Source organism: Chionomys nivalis, chromosome 21 (assembly GCF_950005125.1).
Source record: "Chionomys nivalis chromosome 21, mChiNiv1.1, whole genome shotgun sequence".
In the NCBI taxonomy this organism is placed as follows: domain Eukaryota; kingdom Metazoa; phylum Chordata; class Mammalia; order Rodentia; family Cricetidae; genus Chionomys; species Chionomys nivalis.
In genome coordinates, this window is record NC_080106.1 from 39,028,147 (window position 1) to 39,050,217 (window position 22,071).

The 22,071-nt window shown below is 45.7% G+C and overlaps 1 protein-coding gene across 1 annotated transcript in view; it reads left to right on the forward strand.

Annotated features, from left to right (window-relative positions):
- Window positions 1-22,071, forward strand: part of N4bp1 (NEDD4 binding protein 1) — a 45,431-nt gene that overhangs the window by 18,784 nt on the left and 4,576 nt on the right. The window contains exons 2-6 of the mRNA XM_057753625.1: window positions 2,860-4,535; window positions 14,206-14,336; window positions 15,875-15,971; window positions 18,913-19,020; window positions 20,618-20,725. Of these exons, the coding sequence (XP_057609608.1) occupies window positions 2,860-4,535; window positions 14,206-14,336; window positions 15,875-15,971; window positions 18,913-19,020; window positions 20,618-20,725 (2,120 nt within the window). The remainder of the gene's footprint in view (window positions 1-2,859; window positions 4,536-14,205; window positions 14,337-15,874; window positions 15,972-18,912; window positions 19,021-20,617; window positions 20,726-22,071) is intronic.

Below are 22,071 nucleotides of genomic sequence, written 5' to 3' on the forward strand. Positions count from 1 at the left end.
TGCTTATGGCAGCACCATTCACAGTAACTGAGTCGTGGAGCCAGCCTAGATGCCCACCCGCAGGTGAGTGGGCAGAGGAGACGTGGTGCATCGGCACAGTGGAGTTTTAGTCAGCCTAAAGGAGCTGGAGAGGAGAGGAGGGTGGGGTGGGGGAGAGACAAACACCATGCATTCTCATGTAGAACCTGGATTTAAGTGTGTGTGTGAGTGAGTGAGGGGTTGGGGACCGGTAGGATGTGGAGAGGTACAGTAAGAAAGGTGATGGGTGGGTACAAGTCAAGTGCAACGAGGCCTGTGCACTTTCTGTGTGCTAAAATGTTTAAAGTCAAATATTGTATAATTCCATTTTTATTGGTTTAATAATGTCACAGAACTATGAATTTAAAAACAAACTGAGTACCAAGAGATTGAGGGTAAAGTGGTAGATGTGGCCATAAAAAGACAAGAGCAGTCTTTGTGGTAGTAGAATGATTCTAAACATTGGCACAAGATGATGGTTTTATAAAACCATGAGATGAACTAGTCTAGATCTGTGGACTCATGTGCAATGCAAATGTTCTGATTCTTAGGGTACCACCATGCAGATGTAGTGGTTGGGGAATAGATGGAGTGCAGTCTGTATTGTACCTTTAAAAGTTTAGTTCTTATGAAACTATTAGCTAAGGTAAAGCACTTTATAAAAACATTTTCTCATTCTAAAGAACTTATTTTTTAACCTATGTATATGTGGTAGAGAGGTGGGTATATGCAAATATGTGTACAGGTATCCACAGAGGCCACAAGAAGGTGTTGCATCCTCTACAGTTGGAATTACAGGCTGTTTTGAGCTGCCTGACCTGAATGTTGTGAACCAAACTTGGGTCTTCTAGAAGGGCAGGAAATGCTCTTAACTGCTGAACCATCTCTCCAGCCCCTATAAAAATATTTTTAAAGCCATATGTAAAGATAACATAAATTCAAGCAAGTATCAGTAATTGGAGAGAGAAGTGTTTGTGTTAGGGTGTCATGTAGCCAAGGCTGGCCCTTACCCTGTGCACCTGAGGATGATTTTGAACTTCTGGTCCTCTTTCCCCAACCTCCTAAGTACTGGAATTAAAGACCTGCACCACCTTGCCTAATTTATAGGATTTGAACTCAGGCCCTGGTGTGTGCTAGGCAAGCATTCTACTAGCTTAGCCACATCCCCAGATCCCACTTGGAGCTCTAAGACTGCTGGCATCAGTATTTAACACTGCTTGGATATTCAAGAAGGTAAGACAATCGGTTATTTGGTTTAACCAAATTGTCATGTTAAAAACAGTAGAAAATTACACTTATTCAAAAGACAAGACTCCTGTGCTTTATCCTCAATACAACAAAGCCCAGTGCTGTCAAGACTCATAGGAGCAGTAAAAGCCTGCTATTTCATCTTCGTGGAGATTTTGTGATTCTGAAGTATAAGTAAATGCACAAAGGTTAGAGGTATAAATATTTGAATGGATTCTAACTGAAGAGGCGTGGTCAACAACAAGTGCATACTAAATTCAAGCTGAAAGACCTTCTGACTGATGCTGCACAGGCAGAGCTTTTGAATAGTGCTGGTTTTGGCAACACCCTGGTTGAAAGTATAGGTCAGATCTCCCTTTACAGTGTCTATGCAGAAGTACACTGCCCATTGAGTAACAGTCTCACCATCTACCAAGGTACGACTTTAACTCCCCTAACCCTCTATGACTGCACTCTTTTTGCCTTTGCTGTTGAAGAAACTGGACTTCGCTTGTGTAACTTGAGCAAGACTGCACCAGTAGTATTTATGGAATCTGAGACTAACATATTCCAGAGCTAAAGTTGGTGGGTATATTAACAAATATGTTTCACTGGGAGGGGTATGTGTGTGTATGTGTTGCATACACTTAATTGCTTGACTCATTTTTTTTTGTTCCAGTTAGCATCCCACTTGCTAAAGAAACTAATTCCCTTAACTTTTTTTTTTTTTTTTTGGTTTTTCGAGACAGGGTTTCTCTGTGGCTTTGGAGCCTGTCCTGGAACTAGCTCTTGTAGACCAGGCTGGTCTCGAACTCACAGAGATTCACCTGCCTCTGCCTCCCAAGTGCTGGGATTAAAGGCGTGCGCCACCACCGCCCGGCTCCCTTAACATTTTTTAATGCATTTATTTATTGGATGTGTGGGTGTATATTGCCACAGCATGTGTGTAGAGGTCAGAGAGTTGATCTTCTCTTTCTCCCATGGGGATCCCTCGGGTCCTCAGCAGGCTGAGCTGCGAGCCCTTTCACTGCTGTTCATCTCACTGTTCCCAGTGGCAGCCAGTAGAAGTCCTGTTACTTTCTCTGGTTATACTTGAATCTTACTGTTTCTAAATGTCTTCAAGAAGCCTGGAGGTGGGGTGATCATTTTTGTTGAATCTGCAAACCAAAGGCAGTAGTGGTGCAGGCTTTGCTCTCTTGTAGCTCACTGATCTGATGATCTCATCAAATATGTCCCTTTGTGAGAAATGACTGCGTAGGAAGAGGTTTCTTTAGATGTAAATTAATCCAGCCTTGGGATTATCCACTGTGCAGCTAGGCAAGCCCCTAAGATCACGGTGGAAGACATAGTGAAAGGTTATGAATTCCCACTCTGTAGATATACAAAGTTTCGGTTCCCCTAGAGATGATTAAATAGTTTAGAATGAAACACACACACGTACACACAAAAGATCCAAGCTGTAATTTTTTATTTTTATTGAAGTCAAGGAATTTTACTCCAAATTATAAATATGCTTAATTTTTTTTTCTTTTTTTAAAAAAGTCAGCCTTGCTATTGTAGGTCCATGTGCTAAGGAATCTGGTAAATTGGTCTAATTTTGTCTTGTCTTTACAGGAATATATCAAAGGAATTTGTGAGCCTGAACTGGAGGAGAGAGAATGCTACCCCACAGCCATGCACTGCATTTTTGTAGGGGCACAGAGTCTGTTTTTAAAGAGCCTAATTCAGGATACTTGTGCTGACCTCTGCGTTTTAGACTTTGGGCTTCTTGGCATCAGAGGAAGCGCTGAGGCTGTGGTCATGGCCAGGAGTCACATTCAGCAGTTTGTAAAGCTCTTCGAGAATAATGAGAACCTGCCCAGCAGTCAGAAGGAGTCAGAAATCAAACGGGAATTCCGACAGTTTGTTGAAGCCCATGCTGACAATTATACAATGGATTTGTTGATTTTGCCCACTTCCTTGAAAAAAGAACTACTGAGTCTCACACAAGGTGAAGAGAATCTGTTTGAAGCAGAAGATGATGGTGTCATTAAAACTGGAGATATTCAGCCTCCAGAGTTGATGCAGAATGCTGCCCCAGGACTGAGTATTGCTAGAGAGGAAAGTGTTTTACAAGAAGAGTCCAGAAATAAAGCTGGGACCCCTGTTTCTGAGCTCACAAAACAAATGGATGCAGTCTTTCCTAGCTCTGCAGATGTGCTCTTTGTCCCAGTAAATGGTCTAAATCCAGATGAAGATGCACTTTCCACGGACAAAGTTCGTCACAAGAGGAGGTCTTCTGATACAGAAGAAAGACACACCAAGAAGCAGTTTTCCTTGGAGAATGTTGTAGAAGGGGAGCTTCTGCAAGATGGCAAGGCCTCAGATGGAAATGAAGTCCCTGACCCGTGTGACACTGCTGCTTCCAACTCCCCAAATCTAAGCCCCGATGGGAAAGACACCACAGAAGAAATGGAGTACAGCATCCTTGTAAACTTCTTCAGAACCATGGGCTACTCCCAAGAGATTGTCGAGAAGGTCATCAAGGAGTATGGGCCTTCTACAGAGCCCTTACTGCTCTTGGAGGAGATTGAAAAAGAGAACAAAAGGCTCCAAGGAGACAGAGTGTTTGCACCTTGCACTGTGTGTCCAGATGCTGCTCAGAGAAGTGCAGGTGTCGGGAGCAGCACAAATGAGCTCACAGCAGATTCAACTCCAAAGAACACACAGAGTCACGCAGAGCAAAACATGGTGGAAAAATTTTCCCAGTTACCATTCAAAGACTCTAAACCATGTACCTCAAATTGCAGAGTTAATTCTTTCAGAACAGGGCCAGTAGGACAGAAACATGAAATGTGGGGCTCAAACCAGAACTACAGTTGTAATGTAGACCTTGAGACCGATGGCCTCTCACCGTCTGTTGCCTCTTCCAGTCCTAAAGAAGTCAGCTTCATTTCGAGGGGAGCTACAGGTCACTCCCAGAGAAGCCCAGCTGTCCCTGAAAATGGCTTTCAACAGCAAGCGGAACCCTTGCTTCCCAATAATGCGAAGGCTGCCTGTGAGAAACATTCTGGCTGCTGTAGCTCTCCTCAGCCTAAGCCACACTATTCCCCGCCACCGCTGCCCCAGCTGTTACCTTCAGCTACCGATGCACGATTGGCAGGAGCCTCTGAGCATATGGATTCCTCAGTTACAGGGGTTCAGAGATTTCGAGATACCCTTAAAACACCATACAAGCTGGAATTAAAAAATGAACCAGGGAGAGCTGATTTGAAGCATATTGTTATAGATGGGAGTAATGTTGCAATTACGTAAGTCTACTCTGTTCTTACCTAGTTCTCTCAGCAGCGTCTGAGAATTGTGTGTGAGTATGGGTGTGTGGACGCAAGATTTTTTTTCTTTTTGCTTTTTTCAAGACAGTGTTTCTCTGTGAACTTACTCTGTAGACCAGGCTGGTCTTGAATGCACAGAGATCTGCCTGCCTCTGCCTCCTGAGTGCTGGGGTTAAAGGTGTGTCTCACCACCACTTGGCTGGTTGGAAGGGTTTTGCATTTGGTTTTCTGGAATTCTAAGCTTTTGCTTGACCCTGTTGCTGTGGGTAGGAGATGCTAAAGACTATATTTTCATGGTACATCTCACTCTGGCACTTAGGGTGCAACTGTAAATAAACTAGACTTTGAAATCTGTGTTAGATTCCCAGTATAAGAATGGAGCTGCTGCCTGCTCTTGTCTTTTGTTGTGAGACAGTCTCTTAGAGCCCAGGCTTGCTACTAATTTGTAGTACTTCTTGCCTCAGCTTCCCCGAAAAAATGTTTAAAAAAAGTAATTAATTTAAAGTGTGTGTGTGTGTGTGTGTGTTGGATTTTCCAAGACAGGATTTCTCTGTGTATCCTTGGGTGTTCTAGAACTAGCTGTGTAGATCAGGCTGGCCTTGAACTCACAGAGATCTGTCTGTCTCTGCCTCTTGACCACCTGGCTTATTTTTATTTTTCATTAAGTGTATGTGTTTGAAAGTCAATTTGTAAACATGAATGTAGTACCCATGGGGGCCAGAAAACATGTCAGATCCCTGTGAGTAGATGAATTTGAGCCACCTGATATGGGTGCTAGAAACTGAATTCAAGTCTTTCTTAACTGCTGAGCCATCACTCCCAGCTCCTACAGATATTCTGAGAATAATATTCTCTGTTGAATGTCCACTTTCTAGGAATTTGAAAAGGTCAACTCATGTCCTGAAGTTTTAGGAATGCGTTTGGCTTTTTTTTTTTTCTGGTCCTAACGTTTGGACAGGGTCCTTATGTGAGGAGGGCGCATGCTTCAGCACTGTGTTGTCTCCCTGTAGGCTTCTCATCTTGAGATGCTGGGGAGGTGACATTCTGACTCACGATCCTGCTACCCTAGCCTCCTAGTGCTTATGTTACGGGCATGAAAAATAAATTATCTTTATTTTATGTGCATGAGAATTTTTTTCTGCATGCTTATATGCCCACCACATGCATGTCTGCTGTCCAAGGAGGCCAGAAGAGGAAAGTGGATCCCCGAACTAGAGTTACAGCTGTGAGCCAAGGTGAGGGTGCTGGGAACTGAACCCAAGTCCTCTACGATGTAGCAAACTCTCTTAACTGCTGAGCCATCTTTCCAGCCACCTGTATTTCTTGTCTTTCTTCTTTCTTTTAAATGTATATGCTGTGCGTTTGTGTGAACACATTCCACATGTTTGCAGATGCTCCTTGGAGGAGGCCAGACAAATGCATTGAATCCTCTGGAGCCAGAGTTGCAGGCAGTTGTGAGCCTTCTCTGTTGATGTGGGAACTGGAGTCAGCTTTACTTAATGATTTATTTATTTTGCTAGTTTTTCTTTTTATTAAAAGTTACAAAGAAATATAACAAGAAGGTATGGCAACTCTCCGTGGGTTTTCTCACTCAGCCCCAACAATTACTAGTTCATGACCAATCTTGTTCCATCTGCAACTTTAAACCCACTTTTATGGGATTTTATTTTTCTTTATTTTATTCTGTTTATTGTCCCTGTGGTGCTGGGGGTAGAGGCCAGGCTCTTCTGACTTTAGGCAAATGCCCTGCTGCTGAGTTCCCTCACTAGCCTTTGTGTACTTCAAAGGAGATCTCAGGTGTCATCCAGAAATACTTCAGGATGTATCAAAGATACATGCCATGTTTTCTGAAAGTATTTCCTACTTAGAGGAAGAAGGGACTTTATATCTTGGCAGTTGCCTTCCTCATGGTGGCAAGAACTCTTGCTCAGTTCCTCTCCCCCCCTTGCTTTTGGTGTGGCTGTATGTTCATCTGTCTTTTTCTTGATGAATTCTGGACCTGCTTGTCCTTGGCTACACTGAGCAGCTCCAGAGCTCACTGCTGATGGGGAGCAAAGCCACACACCTCCCATATGAACTTGGTGTCTTTGGTGAGGTGCCTCCAGCAGCCATTGTGCCTGGCTTGCCCTTGTTAAAGTCCACAGCCATAGGGTAGCATGGAACCATGGCTGCTGACAGCAGTAAGCTTCAGGACTGGAAGCCAGGCTGTTTGGTCTTCTCTGGAATCTTCAGCTTGCCTGCCATCCTCCAACTCACCTTTGAAGTCTGCCCTGACAGCTTTTGGTGTGTTATCATTTATTTTGGAACAGGGTCTCGCCATGTAGCCCAAGTCTGGTACTTGCTGTGAAGACCAGGCTGCCCTTAAACTCAAAAACAGATCCAATCTGCCTCCTCAGTACTGGGATTATAGGCATGGGCCTCTGCACCTGCCATGTTTGTTTTGAGGCAAAGTCTTACTATGTAGCCCTTGCTGGCCTGCTATGTCAACCCAGGCGGGCCCCCAAGTCAGGAAGATCCTCCTCCCTTGCCTTCCCAGTGCTAGGCTTTAAAGGTGTGTGCTACTGTGCCTAGCAGTGTGGATTTTGCGAGCGTGAGCATTGTTTTGGTTTTCTTTCTTTTTTTTTTTTTTAAATAAATTGTATGTTTACATTTTGCTATCAAAATTTTTTAAAAAGTGCCACCATTTTAGATATTAAAAGTTTGGCAGTTTGCACTGGGGCTGCCTGTAGCTCTGTTGGTAGAATGCTCGCCTAGCATTCATGAAGCCCTGGGTTTTATCCCATGCACCATATAAACTGGACTTGGTGGCCCCTTCCTGAATCTCAGCCCTGGGAAGGTCAAGGCTGGGGAATCAGAAGTTGAAAAATGTCAAAGCAGGGAGTAAAACTATTATTGTACCAGTATCCTCATTTCCAAGCAGTACTGCCTCTTGTCATCTACTTTGGGTTTTGGCAGCTCTGTTGGGGGAAACCCAGCAAATGTCCCGCAGCTACATAGATTGATCTAAGTAAAACTGTAAGACCCATTTGGGTACCTGTAGTACAAGACCGGCTCCAAGTCCTCCTTTTTAGTTCTTAAACTGAGTGAGGACACCGAGTTTAAGTCGTGATTTTGAGGAATGCTAATGTGCAAAGATTTCTCAGAGTGATGTTCAAGCAGTAAGAGCACAGATGAGCTAAGGCCGAGCATGTTAACGATATTTGTGTGTGCATGCCGCATGTTCATGAGTATGTGTGCGCGTATGTTAACGATATTTGTGTGTGTATGCTGCATGTTCATGAGTATGTGTGCACGTATGTTAACGATATTTGTGTGTGCGTGCTGCATGTTCATGAGTGTGTGTGCGCGTATGGAGACCAGAGGTTAATATTGTGCGTGCTGCATGTTCATGAGTGTGTGCGCGTATGGAGACCAGAGGTTAATATTGTGCGTGCTGCATGTTCATGAGTGTGTGTGCGCGTATGGAGAGCAGAGGTTAATATTGTGCGTGCTGCATGTTCATGAGTGTGTGTGCGCGTATGGAGAGCAGAGGTTAATATTGTGCGTGCTGCATGTTCATGAGTGTGTGTGCGCGTATGGAGAGCAGAGGTTAATATTGTGCGTGCTGCATGTTCATGAGTGTGTGCGCGTATGGAGAGCAGAGGTTAATATTGTGCGTGCTGCATGTTCATGAGTGTGTGTGCGCGTATGGAGAGCAGAGGTTAATATTGGCCGTCGTCCTCGATTGTTTTCCACCTTGGTTTTTTGTTTCGTTTTTGTTGTTGTCTTTGAGTTAGGTTCTTTCCCTGAAGCTGGAGCTTACCAGTTTGGCTAGATTGGCTGACTAGGGACCTCCAAGATTCCTCCTGTCTATCTCTCTTGAGCAGTACTAGGCTTACAGGTGTGTGCCACCACCTTCACTTTTTACATGGGTGCTGGGAATCTGAACTCAAGTCCTCATGTGTGTTCAACACACACTTTGCTAGCTGATCCATCAACTTTTTAGAGTAGTAACTAGTATTGCTCACTATTAGAATGTAGATTACTGTTTGATCATGCCAGCTTGTGTTACATATCTGATCCCTTCCAATCTGCCCATAGTGTACTTCCCAGACACATGACAACCAAAAACACGGCCACATATTTCCCAACATCCTTGGATATAGTGCTGTTGTTTTTGAAGAACAGTGATTATCGCTTAAAACGAGCGTGCAAGCTTTTATTAGTATATATATATTTTAATTGTTTTTTATTTATTGATTGTGGGGGTGTGTTTGTGTCTGTGTATGTATGCTACCTGTAATGACAGCTGTGAACCACCTGACACGGGCGCTGGGACCGGAACTCAGTTAAGAACAGCAAGTACTCTTAACTGCTGAGACTAATTATGATCCTTATTACTTTAGGCATTAGTTTTATTAATGTATATGGGGTAGGGGTACAGGGAGGTTGTGCACATGCATTCTGGTGCCCGTGGAGGTCAGAAGAGGGTGTTGGATCCCTGGCACTGGGGTTGCAGGTGGTCGTGAATTGCTTGGCCATGGTGCTGGAAGCTGAACTGCAGCTTCTGGAAGAGCAGCTCATGCTGGCAGCCGCTGAGCCAGCTCTCCAGCCCCTCACTAGGTTTGAAAACTGATTCTTTCTAGAGGGTTTAACATTCCTTTGAATTTACTGGTGTTTGGGTTTAAGAACAACACTTTGAAAAGGGATGTTACCCTAAGACGCAGTGCACTTAATTGGATGTAGGTCCACCTGGAATGTTAGTGTCTTAGGGTTTCTGTTGCTCTGATCACAGTGACTCTTCTAAAGGAAAACATTTCATTGGGGCTGGTGTACAGTTCAGAGGTTCAGTCCATTATCATGGTGACGTGCAGGCAGACATGCTAGAGGAGCTGAGAGTTGTACATCTTGATCTACAGGAAACAGGCAGAGAAACTAGCTGGAGCTTCTGATACCTCAAATCCCATCCCCTGATCATACACCTCCTCCAACAAGGCCACACCTACTCCCAGGCCACTCCTCCTAAATGGTGCTCCTCCCTATAGACCCTTGGGGGTCATTTATATTCAAACCATCACAGTTAGCAATCAAAGTTAACCCTTTTTCTGAGAGAAGAAATTGCCAGTATGGGTAGGCCTTGACTCTGAGTTGGGACATCTTCAGATCAGCTGCCTGTGTGCTGCATGATGCTGGGGACTGAGTGCTCGGAGGACTCCCCTCAAAGAGAGTCCCAAAGGTGGAGATGCTTGACTCTTGCACAGCCCATCAGTAGTGAGTGCAGGTAGACTGTTTCTCTAAACCCCTCAGCCTCAGGCTCTGGACATGGACGGCTTCCAGGAAGACAACTAGGACTTTCTTACTGGCTTCTTGTCAGCACTTGTGACTTCATGGCCTGCTTGCCATTTGTGTCACCAGTGTAGACTGCGTTTTAACCGAGACCAAGGATTTCCTAAGTTTTTTGGCAGTAAGAATTGAACTTTAGTTCTTAGACACCCTAGGCAAATGCTCTGCTTGAGCTTCATTCTCAGCCTGGCATGTTGTTATTATTATTATCATTGTTGTTGTTATTATTATTATTATGGAATCTTCATACTCATTTCTTGGAGCAAGAATTAGGTATAGCTTGAAATGACATGAGCCTTGTCCAGGATCACAGCTAGACCTGGGGCCATGTCTTCTTCCTCAGCACCAGGACTGCCTGCGTCTCCCACAGGAGTTGAGGTTGGACTGCTCAGACCTTTTTGTTACTGGACACATTAGAGCTGCTGAGTAACCCTCACCAATTTGGCACAGCTTACAGCAGTTTAGAAGGAAATCCAAGGCCTGCAAGAATTGGGTCTATTGGTGTGAACTGCCCTGAAGCAGCACCCCCCTCCCCTGGATTGCTGTTTATTTGGTCCAGCATGAGGTCTGAAGCTCATATATACCACGAACAGTTCTGAAACGCCTGCCTTCTGCTGGGGATGTGTTTTCAGTCGTTTCCGTCGTCACTGTGAGTGAGTCAGGTGATGAGTCAGTGGAAATGTTTTCAGTGTCTGGCCGACATCACAGTGGCGGCTGAAACTCCGGCGTGAGAGCACCTGACTAGTATCCTTTGATGACTGTCTGTGTCGATGGGGTTTGCCCGTTTGCTTGTCAGAACTGCGCATGTGTCCACTGTGCTTGCTCGTCTCTCTGGAGCAGCTTCCACGGCTATTTTATGAGCTGGAAGCTAGAAGGAAATTGTGCTTTTCTGGTTAACTCAGAAATGGCTTCCCACAGTATTTCCCTGCACTGCCCTGTCTGGCTTGACAGCCACTGCTAGCTAGCTGTTGTCACCCAGCTCTCCTCTGTTTGAAACGTGTGGGCTCACTGCTAGAATGTGAAAAATAGCCAGGTAATTTAACTTGTCTCCAGAGGCCTGGAGCAGGAGTTCAGATCTCCCTGAAGAGCTGACACACCTATCCTCCAGGCTCAGTGTTTTCCTACATGTGAGGCTGGGATCTATTTGGAGTCCCTAAAATAGAAGGTATTAGTCTGTGCACTGTGAATATATGTTCTCTAGGTCAGGGTAGACCACTAGTTGGCACTTCCCTGTCTCGATTATAGAGACCAGAAGCAGCAAGGATTAACACACTTCATCAGGCTTAAGAAGAGTTCTTACTGCACTAACATTACAACAACAGTTTGGTTCTCCCCCCCCTTCCTGGGGCTGAGACTTCAACTCAGATCACACACATATGCTATATTGGTCACACCCCAAACCTCATTTCCTTTTTCTGTAGTTTTATTTTCTAGATAAATCTATATATTCTCTAGGCCGAAGCTGGAAGCACTGTTTAACTGTGGAGTCTTCAGAGTGGAAATGCTGTGATCTTCTGTAGAGGGCACTGAAAACTGGTGTGGCCTTGGTGCTTCTGACAGCAAACTACTTGTTCTGCTATTGCTGTAAACTTAGATACCCAGGGGAGCAGAATTCCTGCCATCTGCTTTGGCTTCCTTTTCTTCATTGACTGCAAGTGGAGCTCTGTCCCCATCCATTCCTGCTGTGTGGTCAGCTGAAGATTTAAGAAGAGGAGGACAAGCAGGTTCACTGGATCCTGTGTGCGTGTGTGCTCTTGATTTAGGATCTTCATGTTAGAACTGGCAGGGCATCTCTGTGAGTTCGAGGCCAGCCTGGTCTACAGAGTGAGTTCCAGGACAGGCTCCAAACCTCCACAGAGAAACCCTGTCTTGAGAGGTGGGGGCAAAAACCAACCAAACAAACAAAAAACGGCTGCCTTAACTCCAGGCCTGTCCTTAGTATTAAACAATTAGAGTACTTATTCTTTAAGAACAAGAAGCCAGTTACTCCCTCTTTTTCATCAGTAACAAGTCATACTGGTATGGTTCATCCTTACTATATCAGCCATGGGTTTGTTTGCATGCATGTGTTTTCTGGGATAAGATCTCATAGTTTCTTTTCTTTTTTTCTTTTTGGTTTGTCAACACAGGGTTTCTTTGTGTAGCCCTGGCTATCCTGGAACTTGCTCTGTAGACCAGGCGGGACTTGAATTCACAGAGACCTAGGCCTGCCTCTGCCTCTTGAGTGCTGGGATTAAAGCATGTGCCACCACTGCCCAGCTGATAGTTTCTTCTTTATTGGTCTCTGAAAAAGCATTGGCTTTATCCTCTAGCAAAGAGAACTTGTGGGCTACTCTTTGCAACCTCCTGGCAGCTTACCTGTGTGTATCCAAGCTTTCCTGTGCTCAAGGGTCAGGAATGCAAAAAGGGTTGGCATCATATTATGGGATAGTGGAAGGGCCTTGGCCAGGTGTGGGCAATGAGTCTGCCCCAGCACACCCACTCTCGACAGTCCACTCTGATACACTGCACAGTAGAAGGTAGGAGGTGAGAAGACAGGAAGGGCTGGCTTCACAGGAGACGAGACTGAGCCCTCAGAGGGGCTGGTAGGGAAGATACACAAGGAGACTTAGCAACCAGGATGGGTAGGGACAAGACCACCCAAGAGCAAGAGATGGCTGGCTTGTGTATTATGGGAAGTTTCTTGGCCTGCTCTCTCTGATCTGTCATATGTGGAGGGAACCTGGAAGTCAGTCCTGGCAGAGGATGTGTGTGGGAAGGACATCTCTCCCCCACCTCTATTTAACTGCCTGAGACAAAATAAAGGGCTATTTGTTTTTTTAATCATATTTGCTTACTTACTTGTTTATGTGTGTTTGTGTTGGGGGAGTGCACACACCATGGTCCATTTGTGGCACTTTTGCCTATGGAGCGGTATAGCCAGCTGTTTTTTTTTTTTTTTTTTTTTTTTTTTAATGTATATGAGTGTTTTGCCTGTGTGTGTATTGTGTGCCATATACATGCCTGGTCAGAAAAGGGCTTCTGATCCCCTGGAGTTACGGATGGTGTGAGCTGCCACGTGGGTGCTAAGAATCAAACCCACGCCCGTTTGCAAGAGCAGCAAGTGCTCTTAAGTATGCGCCATCTCGGGTTAGGGTTAGGGTTTAGGGTTAGGGGAAAAAAAAGTATGCGCCATCTCTCCATCCAGTCTCTGCTTTTGTGTTTTGAAATGTACTGCCAGACTTAGGAGCTACATTTTTCGTGTGCCTTCTGAGCAAGAAGTCACACGCTGGGCTAAATACAGCCCCATCTCTGTCTCAGGTGCTCAGGAGCTCAGCCATATTTGCCATCTCCAGCTGTGTGTCTGTTGTCACATTGCTGTGGCAGAATTGAGTGGTGGGACAGTGACCATGTGACCTTTGCAGATTGACCCGTTCTGGCCCGTTTCTTACGTGTTTTCCTTTTCCCTGCTTTCTGATTCATTCAGTACGGTTCCCATGGTTCTAGTTAGTTTCATTTGAATCTTGTTTTCAAATTGTTCTTTTTAAGTTATAAACTTGGGAGCTTTTCAGTTCCCTGGAAGGTGGGTGGTGCACTCACCCATCCTCCAGAGGTAGCAGTGACATTGGACACTGTGGTAGTACAGCAGGATCACATGTTTAATTCCTGTCCTCAGCCATAGGCAGGCACATAGCACAGGCGCTGTCACAGCTACTGAGCCACAAATTCTGTGACAAAATTCACAAGTTCTTAGACGTGCGCTGGCAGTGAAGCACAGCGGTAGAGTGCTAGCCTGGCTCGTGAGGACCTGGGTCTCATCCCTAACACAGTAAACAAGCAGCACCCCCACACAGCAGCAGAGCCCCCCCAGGACATGACTCCAGAGGCTAGATGTGCAGTGTACCCCAGTGTGTTAGACTTCAGGGGGCTGAGGCAGGAGGATCACATGCTTTAAGTCAGTTCATTGACTTAGACCACATCTCACAGAAAGAAGATAAGGTTCTTAGAGGCCAATGATTAGACAGACGTTAGAAACAGTAGTAGTTTTCCCAGTAGACTATACTGGAAACCCCTGTGATAATAAACAGATATTACAGCAAGCCTGCAGCCCTCCACCAAAACAGCGCACCCAGTTCGTCAAATACAAGAAAAAGACCCAAGACTCTAAGATACAGGAAGGACTCAGTCAGCAGGTCTAACTTGGCTCTGCAAAGTAGCAAAGTACACAACACATTGGAAAAGTAATAGCATGTCTGTCTTGTTTCTGTTGTATGATTGTTCTTCTCTGTGGTAAATATAGGCTTTACATATGCCTTAACCTAATGAAATCGTTCTTGCTTTCTTCCAGCCATGGTCTGAAAAAGTTCTTTAGTTGCCGTGGGATAGCAATTGCAGTTGAATATTTTTGGAAGCTTGGCAACAGAAACATCACTGTGTTTGTCCCACAGTGGAGAACAAGGCGTGATCCTAATGTCACAGGTGAGGCCCAGTGACTTTTCCATATTTCTGGTTAGGTATTCAATGAACTGGCTTCAAATTGCAACACAAGGTACTTAGAATAGAATCACACATGTGGGCAACAGATTGACGAAATTCTGAATAGTTTCTGTCTGGTAAAATATCAGTTGAAAACTCGGTGTGATGGCACACACCTGTAATGCACTCAGGAAGGAGTAGAGGGCCAGAGCCGTCCTTGGCTACACAGCAGAATTTTTGAGGCTGGCCTGGGATAGACATGCCTCTCAGTTGAGGAGTGTTGTATTATAAAAGGGAGTGGTTAGGAAGGGTAGAAGGCTAGCATTGCTGTTAGAAGTTAGGTGTCTCCACTAGGTTGGACTTTGGAATATTTAAATAATGTTTCTTTTAAATAGCTACTTGGCCAGTTTTCTGTCTTCAGATAACGTCTTTCCAGTAGTCTGAAGGCTTATTAGGAATCGTTTCTGTTTGCCATTGGGTCCTTTGTGCATAACCTACAGCCCCCACACAGGAAGTTTGGACTTACTGTGTTGTAAAATACTCCAGAGAACGTAAGGTTGTTTTTGTCCTGGGTCATCATAGACAAACGGGGGGGGGGGGGGGAGGGGGCTGTGGCAAGCACAGCACACGAGGGCTCCTAGAAAGGAGAGGTAGCATGGGGCGGAGGGGAACATTTGTCCAGCTCAGAAACAGGAAGTGAAGTCTAGTGCTGAAGCCAGTCCAGTCCAGTCCACTTCAGAGTGTTCCCAGCTTTCTTTATCTGGGAGATGTCAGAACAGAAGGTCCTGGAGGAGCTAGGTGGATTCACTCATTGCCTAGCAGAGTCTTATTGCATGCGCACTGGGCAGCTGCAAGGTAGGGAACCCCAGTGTGGGCAGGTCAGCTCAGGTCACTGGCAGCTGCTTTGGTAGGAAATGCAAACCTAGGAATCTTAGGTCTCAGCTTCTCTTGCCTGTGACTGCTTTCCCACAGAAGAGCATCAGCCCTCCCTCTTGTCGCTAGTGTGCCTGGGACAGTCGGGCTTGTACAGACCACTGAGATTAACTGGGAGAGAAGGCTAGCCTTTCTTGACTGGAGCAAAGCGGTTTGTTCCTGCTGCTGCCTCTGCGTCTAGAGGGCTCTTCCCCTCCGCACTCCCACTTTTGGGGGACTCTTGTCACTTCTCTTTCTGTATTCTACTTGTCATATATACCTTTGGAAGAGTTCTTGAGGGCAGCATTGATAAATTACAGGCTTACGGTTTAGTCTCAAGAGGAAATGAATTTAATATTTGTTTGTTTGTTTGTTTAAAAACTGCCCAGTCAGTTCCTATGCAGGGTTTATCTTAGTATGAGTCTTAATTGATTTTCTTTTTTCTTTTTTTTTTTTTTTTTTTGATTTTCTTTTTTCTACTTGATCTGGTAGTTAGTAAAATTGAGTCAGTAGGAAAAGGAGGTTTTCTGCAAGTTCCCAAGTAAAGTTATTTGGGTTTGCGTCCATTTGTTTACACATCTGGGAAAGATGGCCTTTACTGAACACACATCAACTTCTTCCACAAACAGAACAGCACTTCTTAACCCAGCTCCAGGAGCTTGGAATATTATCTTTAACTCCTGCCCGGATGGTCTTTGGAGAACGGATTGCTTCTCATGATGACAGGTATGAAGGGCTCTTTTCCTTCCCAAGGTGGGAGTGGGGTGGTGAGGAGCCAGCTGCCTGCCACCAGACTGGTGTGTACTCTGAAGGGACCTGCTTGCTCAGTTTTAAAACTCGTGATCAAAGTCACTAAGTTACTAAGCTTATATATTCTATGGGGTTAGGAATGGCACAGAAGACACCATTGTGTTAAGTTTGATTTTATTTAATTTAGTAAAGTATGTCTGAAGTGAGAAAAGGCAGATATATGTAGTTGGTTTTTCTTTTTATTCCTTTTTTTTTCCTCCTTGAGACAGTTTCACCATGCCGCCCTGTCCTATAACTCACTATGTAAATCATAGATCTGAGTGAATCTCTGCATTTCAGGCCAGCCAGGGTTACCTGGTGAGCTCCCACCTCCCAAAAGGAGGAATTTGGATTCCAAGCTTCCCCGGTGATGTGTAGTTTTTGCAACTCTATTCTGGTGTAAGTAGTGACAAGCGTGGTGTCTGTTGCCCTTGGCCTGTCTGCCCCTTCTCTGCATTGTTCTGTGCGTTCCCACCCCTTCCAGTGAAGACAGTGCTTCACGTGTTACCCACACTGCTATGTGCTGGAATGGGAAAGAGGGGATCTAGGAGCACTGCAGACATTCCCTCACCGGTAGGAAAGAGATGAGCTTAGATGGCGTGCATTCAAGGTACTGTCAAAGAGCGGTATGAGGAGAGCTGAGGGAGGGCAGCACACGGGTTGGGAGCTTTCCTGGGAATCTGTCCTGGAAGGGCAGTTCTTGTCCGCATCGTCACAGGCTCAGGAACCCCGAAGTGCTTGGGTGGAAAAGCAAGTAGGTCAGTAGGCACAGGAAAAGCCTTCAGGCCTCTACCACCACAGCTTTTATTCTCACAGCCAAGGGATTCGAACCCAGAAACAGGCGTGCAGATGAAACTTGCTCTTGGCTTACGTTGCTCTCTGGGTCTCAGAGAGTATAGTCATGTGTCCTGGTGGGAAGCCGCACTATCTGCTTTTATTGATGCACATAGCACCGTTGACAAGTCATGCCCTTTAGAAGTGAACTGAAATGTTTATTAACAAGGACCTTAGCCAAGTGTGGTGGCTCCAACCTGTAATCCCAGCATTTTAGAGGTAGAAACGGGAGGATCAGGGATTCAAAGTCATGAGTGAATTCTAAGCTAACCTGGAATTTGTGAGTTCCTGTTGGGGAGTGAGGGTGGTGGTGAAAATAAAAACAAATCTAACTTCCCCAAGTTCCTAAGAGTTAGGAATCTGTTAAGGTGTTTTCAGTCCCGCCTAGGAGTCGCTGCCACCGTGAAGACGAGCGGCCGCCTGCACCTTAGAGTCCAGTGATTGGGGCTTTTGTTTCACTGTCTTTGTTCGTGCTCAAGAAATAACACTTCCATTCCTTTCACAGTGTTTGTTGTTTTGTCTTGTATTTTAGATAGTTTCTCAGTAGGTAGTCCTGACTGTTCTTGGAACTCACCATGTAGACCAGGCTCTGCTCAAGCTCACAGATAGCTGCCAGCCTCTTCCTCCCAAGTGCCGGGATTAAAGATGTGCACCGCTGTGCCTGGCTACTCACAGATATTTTAAGAGGGTTTAGACAGGGGTTATCTTCAGCAACAAAACAAAATACGTTATTCTTATTCTCTTTCATCACTGTGTGTACATGAGACCCTGTGTGCTGTAACACACCTGCAATCCCAGCACCGAAAGGTCAGGGTCGTCTTTAGTTCAAGGCCGACCTAGGACAGTTAAGACCCTCTCACACAGAGGGCTAGGAGTTTAGTGATAGAGTCCAAAGGGATCCCCAGTTCTCCAGAAGGTTGTGGGTGACCCCAAAATGACAGTCATGATCATGCAGTCTGCTTAAGCTAGACTGTAGAAGGAGTGCTGTCAGAGATGAAGGCTCCCATGTGCAGCATTCCTGCCTAGCAGAAAGAGCCACTTTCTTTGACTATGTCTGTGGTTATATAGCAAGCCCAAAACTAACCTCCAGGCTCCTCCAGTCCCTAGTAACTTGTATGTGTTATGACTATCCGAGCCCCCTGCTAATCTCACTGTTCCCTCTCCCCTGCACTATGCTTCCAGACTGGGGACCACTCTCTTCGGAATGGCAAACAAGGCCCTCTCGATATTCATTCTTTTCAGTTTCTCTTTCTCATCATGTCTCCACTGACCCCTGCCCTCCAACACACCTGAGAAGTATCCACAGCCAGTCTGCTTTCTCTCTCTGCTCTGGACCCTTCCAGATGCATCTGGCTGCTCTCTCTCTCCTATCCAACAATGTAAAAACTTCCCCCAGCCATCCAACCACGGAGCAGCCATCTTGGTTTCTTTACTGTGCCCCCACTTGTGCTTGCCTCACGTGTCAGGCCCTTAGTTTGATCCCAGCAGCACTACAACTTGTTTAAAATCACAAAAGGCACCTCATCACCACGTGTTCTTTTGTAATTGAGGGAATCTATCTATCTTTAGGCCAAAATGATGTTGTCTTCTTGAAGCAAAGCAGAAAATTGTTCTTTAAAAATTTGCAGAGCTGATTGTCAACTAACCCTGACAACTGAAAGCTGAAGTATCTCACAGGCCCCTTACCTTTAGCTTGTCCTCGGCTCAACTGGAAGCGGAAGTATCTCACAGGCCCCTTACCTTTAGCTTGTCCTCGGCTCAGGTCTTCATGCATTGTTACCACAGTTTATTGTGGATCTGTTCTAGAAAATGTAGGAATCAGTTGAAATTATTTTTTGTAGAACTAGACTGCATGAAAAAAGTTGTTTTATAATTCCACTGATAATTCCAGAGATGCTTATTGTTTTATCCATCTTCAGTTGACGGGACCTGACTTCTGTGTATCCAACCTTGTTTAAAACGGCTATTTTCTTATTTCATTATAGCCCAGCTTCTCTCAGCGAGGGGTGCTGTTTGCTCATGTTGAACTCTCTTGTAACCATAGGTTCCTGCTACACTTAGCGGACAAAACTGGGGGCATAATTGTAACAAATGATAACTTCAGAGAGTTCGTGACTGAGTCGGTGTCCTGGAGAGAAATTATTACAAAAAGGTAATCTTGTTTTACTTTGCTGTGATCTGCATTTTGGTGTTTGCTTCTTGTTTGCATTTTGTCTGATGTGCTGCTTGCCAGGTAGTAGGCCCAGGAGAGGGTTGAAGGGGGCTCCTAGGAGCACCTGTAAGATGGGACCTCAGCCATCTCAAGTGTCAGCTCTGGGTGCTGTGACTCTAGCAGGAGCATAGCATAAAAACAATGTGCCGAGGGAGGGGGCACCTAACTGCGGGCTTGGGCAAGTCTAGTTTCGATGGCTGGTGTTTTCCATGAGTTTAGCATGCAGCTTTCCTTGTTGCTGCCACTGTGAATGTGTCAGTCGTGAACTGCTGACGAGCGGTGAATGCTGGCTTCCATGAGCCCACCGAAGACTTGACCCTCAAGCGGCTGCTACCCACAAGAAGCGAGAGTGCTGTGCTGTGCTCAGGGAGAAGGCAGATGTGCCGTAGATCTGAAGCAAATAGGGAATGTGCAGGGCAGTGCGGGTAAGCAACACATCTAGACACACGTGTCTCTCAGATTTCACAGTCGGCCCTTGTCTCAGACTTACAGCTTGCTACGTCCGAACAGGGTTTCTGAAAGCTTGGGCTGATGAGGTGTGCCAAGCCTGAGGACCTGGAAGTCTCCAGAACCACACAGGAAAGAGAGAACCAAAGTTGTGGGCACACAAATAAGGAAACAATGTAACTTTAAAATTTTAGAAGAAAGACAAACCTTGGCTGCAGACTCTTGGATGAAAGTAAATTACTTGAGACATTTGAGCTCTGTGTCGCTAAGAAGGTCTTGGTAATGGGTGGAGGAAAGTTTGACCTGGTGGGCACAGTTGATGAGTTGTTGAACTTCTCAGGTGCTGGTGTGTGCTAGACACCAGTCTGCACACAAGGAGGCTCCCACCAACCCACTACTTTTAGACCTCACCTCACAGAAGAAACTTGGATACCAAAATGTACATCACAGACATAGATGCTAGGATTTTTTAAGTTTAATTTAATCTTATTTGTTCATTTATTCGAGAGAGGAGCTTACTACATACCTGTCACAGGCTCCATCTCTCCTGCCTCTGGAGTGCGGGATTAAAAGCATGTACCACCATGCCCAGTCAGTTCTTTATTTCTAGACCCCACGGTGTTCCGTGTTTCCGGCAAGACTTTCCTGCTTAGCAGGCCCAGGTCCCTGTCCTGGATGAGTAATACTAGGTCAGCCTTGGCTTTCTCTGCTGAGGACGATGTTCTCTCTTCTGAATCAGAGGCGTGCCTATGAACATGTTCTTTTTTATCACTTTCACTTTGGCACACCTGCTGAGTCCCAAGCTGAATGTCTCTAATCGTGTTTTCTCATCTGGTAGAAAACAGAATACCTGGCTGGCATCTGGATGAGACTTGCGGGCAGCTGAGAGGAGCTTCTCGCAGGACTGTGTCCACAACAGAAGTTAGAACACTTTCACTTGTGTGTGGGGTTGCTTCCTCTCCAGGCAGATAGCACTGGGAATGTTCAGGCTGACCATTGTCCCAAAACGGGGTGTCTCCTGTGAGGAATGTTCCATTTCCTCAGTAGTGAAGGGGACTGATGGTCAGCACTGTGACTTTCTGTGTTGTAGGCTGCTTCAGTACACGTTCGTGGGGGACATATTTATGGTTCCTGATGACCCTCTGGGAAGAAACGGACCTCGGCTAGATGAATTTCTTCGAAAGGAGGGCTTTCTTAGGTATTTCTGTGTATCCCCTTGTATGTCAAAGGGTTTTTTTATTTTAACCAAATGTTGTGCTTTGCAACAAATGCTGTCTTTGAAAACTAGAAATGGCACTTGAATGTCTTCTAGGCCATAATTAGACTTAGCGATGTGTGACCCGTATAGAAGCCAGTCACGGAAGCAGCCCAAGGCTAATCTTCACTGTGGTCTTTTTCGGTGTTGTTTTGCCTGCCTGCCTTAGACTGTTTCCTCTGAGTCAGCAGGCTAAGCTCAAACTCTGACCCTCTGCCTCTGCCTCATGTGCCAGGGTCTAGGCCTGCCCTGTGTGGGGATCCTTTTCATTTTACTCTAAAAGCACACAGACATTCATGAGGGTCTCAGAAGAAGCAGGTTTTCAAGCTGGTGCTAACTTGTAGGTCACTGCTCCCCGGGATCTCTGTGGGATGCTTTCCCATGCACTTTGTGCAGCCGTTTCTTTTGAGTGTCCAATGCTGCCGTGAACTTGTATCCTGCTCAGGAACCGCTGTGAGGGTGGGGTGAGGGCCCACAGCTACTGTTTACCATCTCTGCATGGAAAAGCCTGCTTGCTTTATTGTCTGCCACTGAGAAGTAGAGGTTATTTCTACGCTAAGAATTCTCAGGTGACCTTGTTAACCACAGCCTCCTTCATGCTAACCTAGTGGCAGACCTTCTTTGTTTTAAAACAAAAGTGAGCTATATTTCTGTGCATCTCCTGGCAGGTTTTTGCGTGGGGTTTGTCTAGGTACCTAAAAGGAGAACATAGACTCTGTCCCATCTTTCAAAGCTGCTAGTTGGTCATTTGTAGCCTGAGCCTTTGGGATCATCAGTTTGAACTTGGTGGTGCACCGCAGTGGGTTGATTTTCACCCAGGGATCTTCTTCAGTGGAGACTGACACACTTGGAAAGTCGTGGCCTTGTTATCATTTCTCTGGGAGCCATTGGGTTTTATCACACTGTTTGAGGCGTTGACTCGGGCCAAGGACATGGCAGCCTGCTGTAGGCTTTTCCAGTCCAACCCCTCAACCCCACATCTTCTATGGGAAATCCTCATACGGTTTAAGGCCTCAAGGCCTGTGTTTGAGGCTGTGTGTGGGCCCCATGCTAAGCTAAGGTCCAGGTCAAACTAGAGGTGAATTCTTTGCTACCTGTTCCACTCCGTCAGTAGCCTGGTGGCAGGATCAGCCCTGCTGGTCCTTTTCCCTCTCACCTAGTGTCATCTTCAAAGTGCTTGGTGGCCACTAGCTGTCACTCCTTCCTGAGGGGATGCCGCTAATGTTAATGGAGCTTTTGCAGGCTGTCAAGCTTCTGACGTTGATGGCACTGTTAGCCCCGGCTCTCAG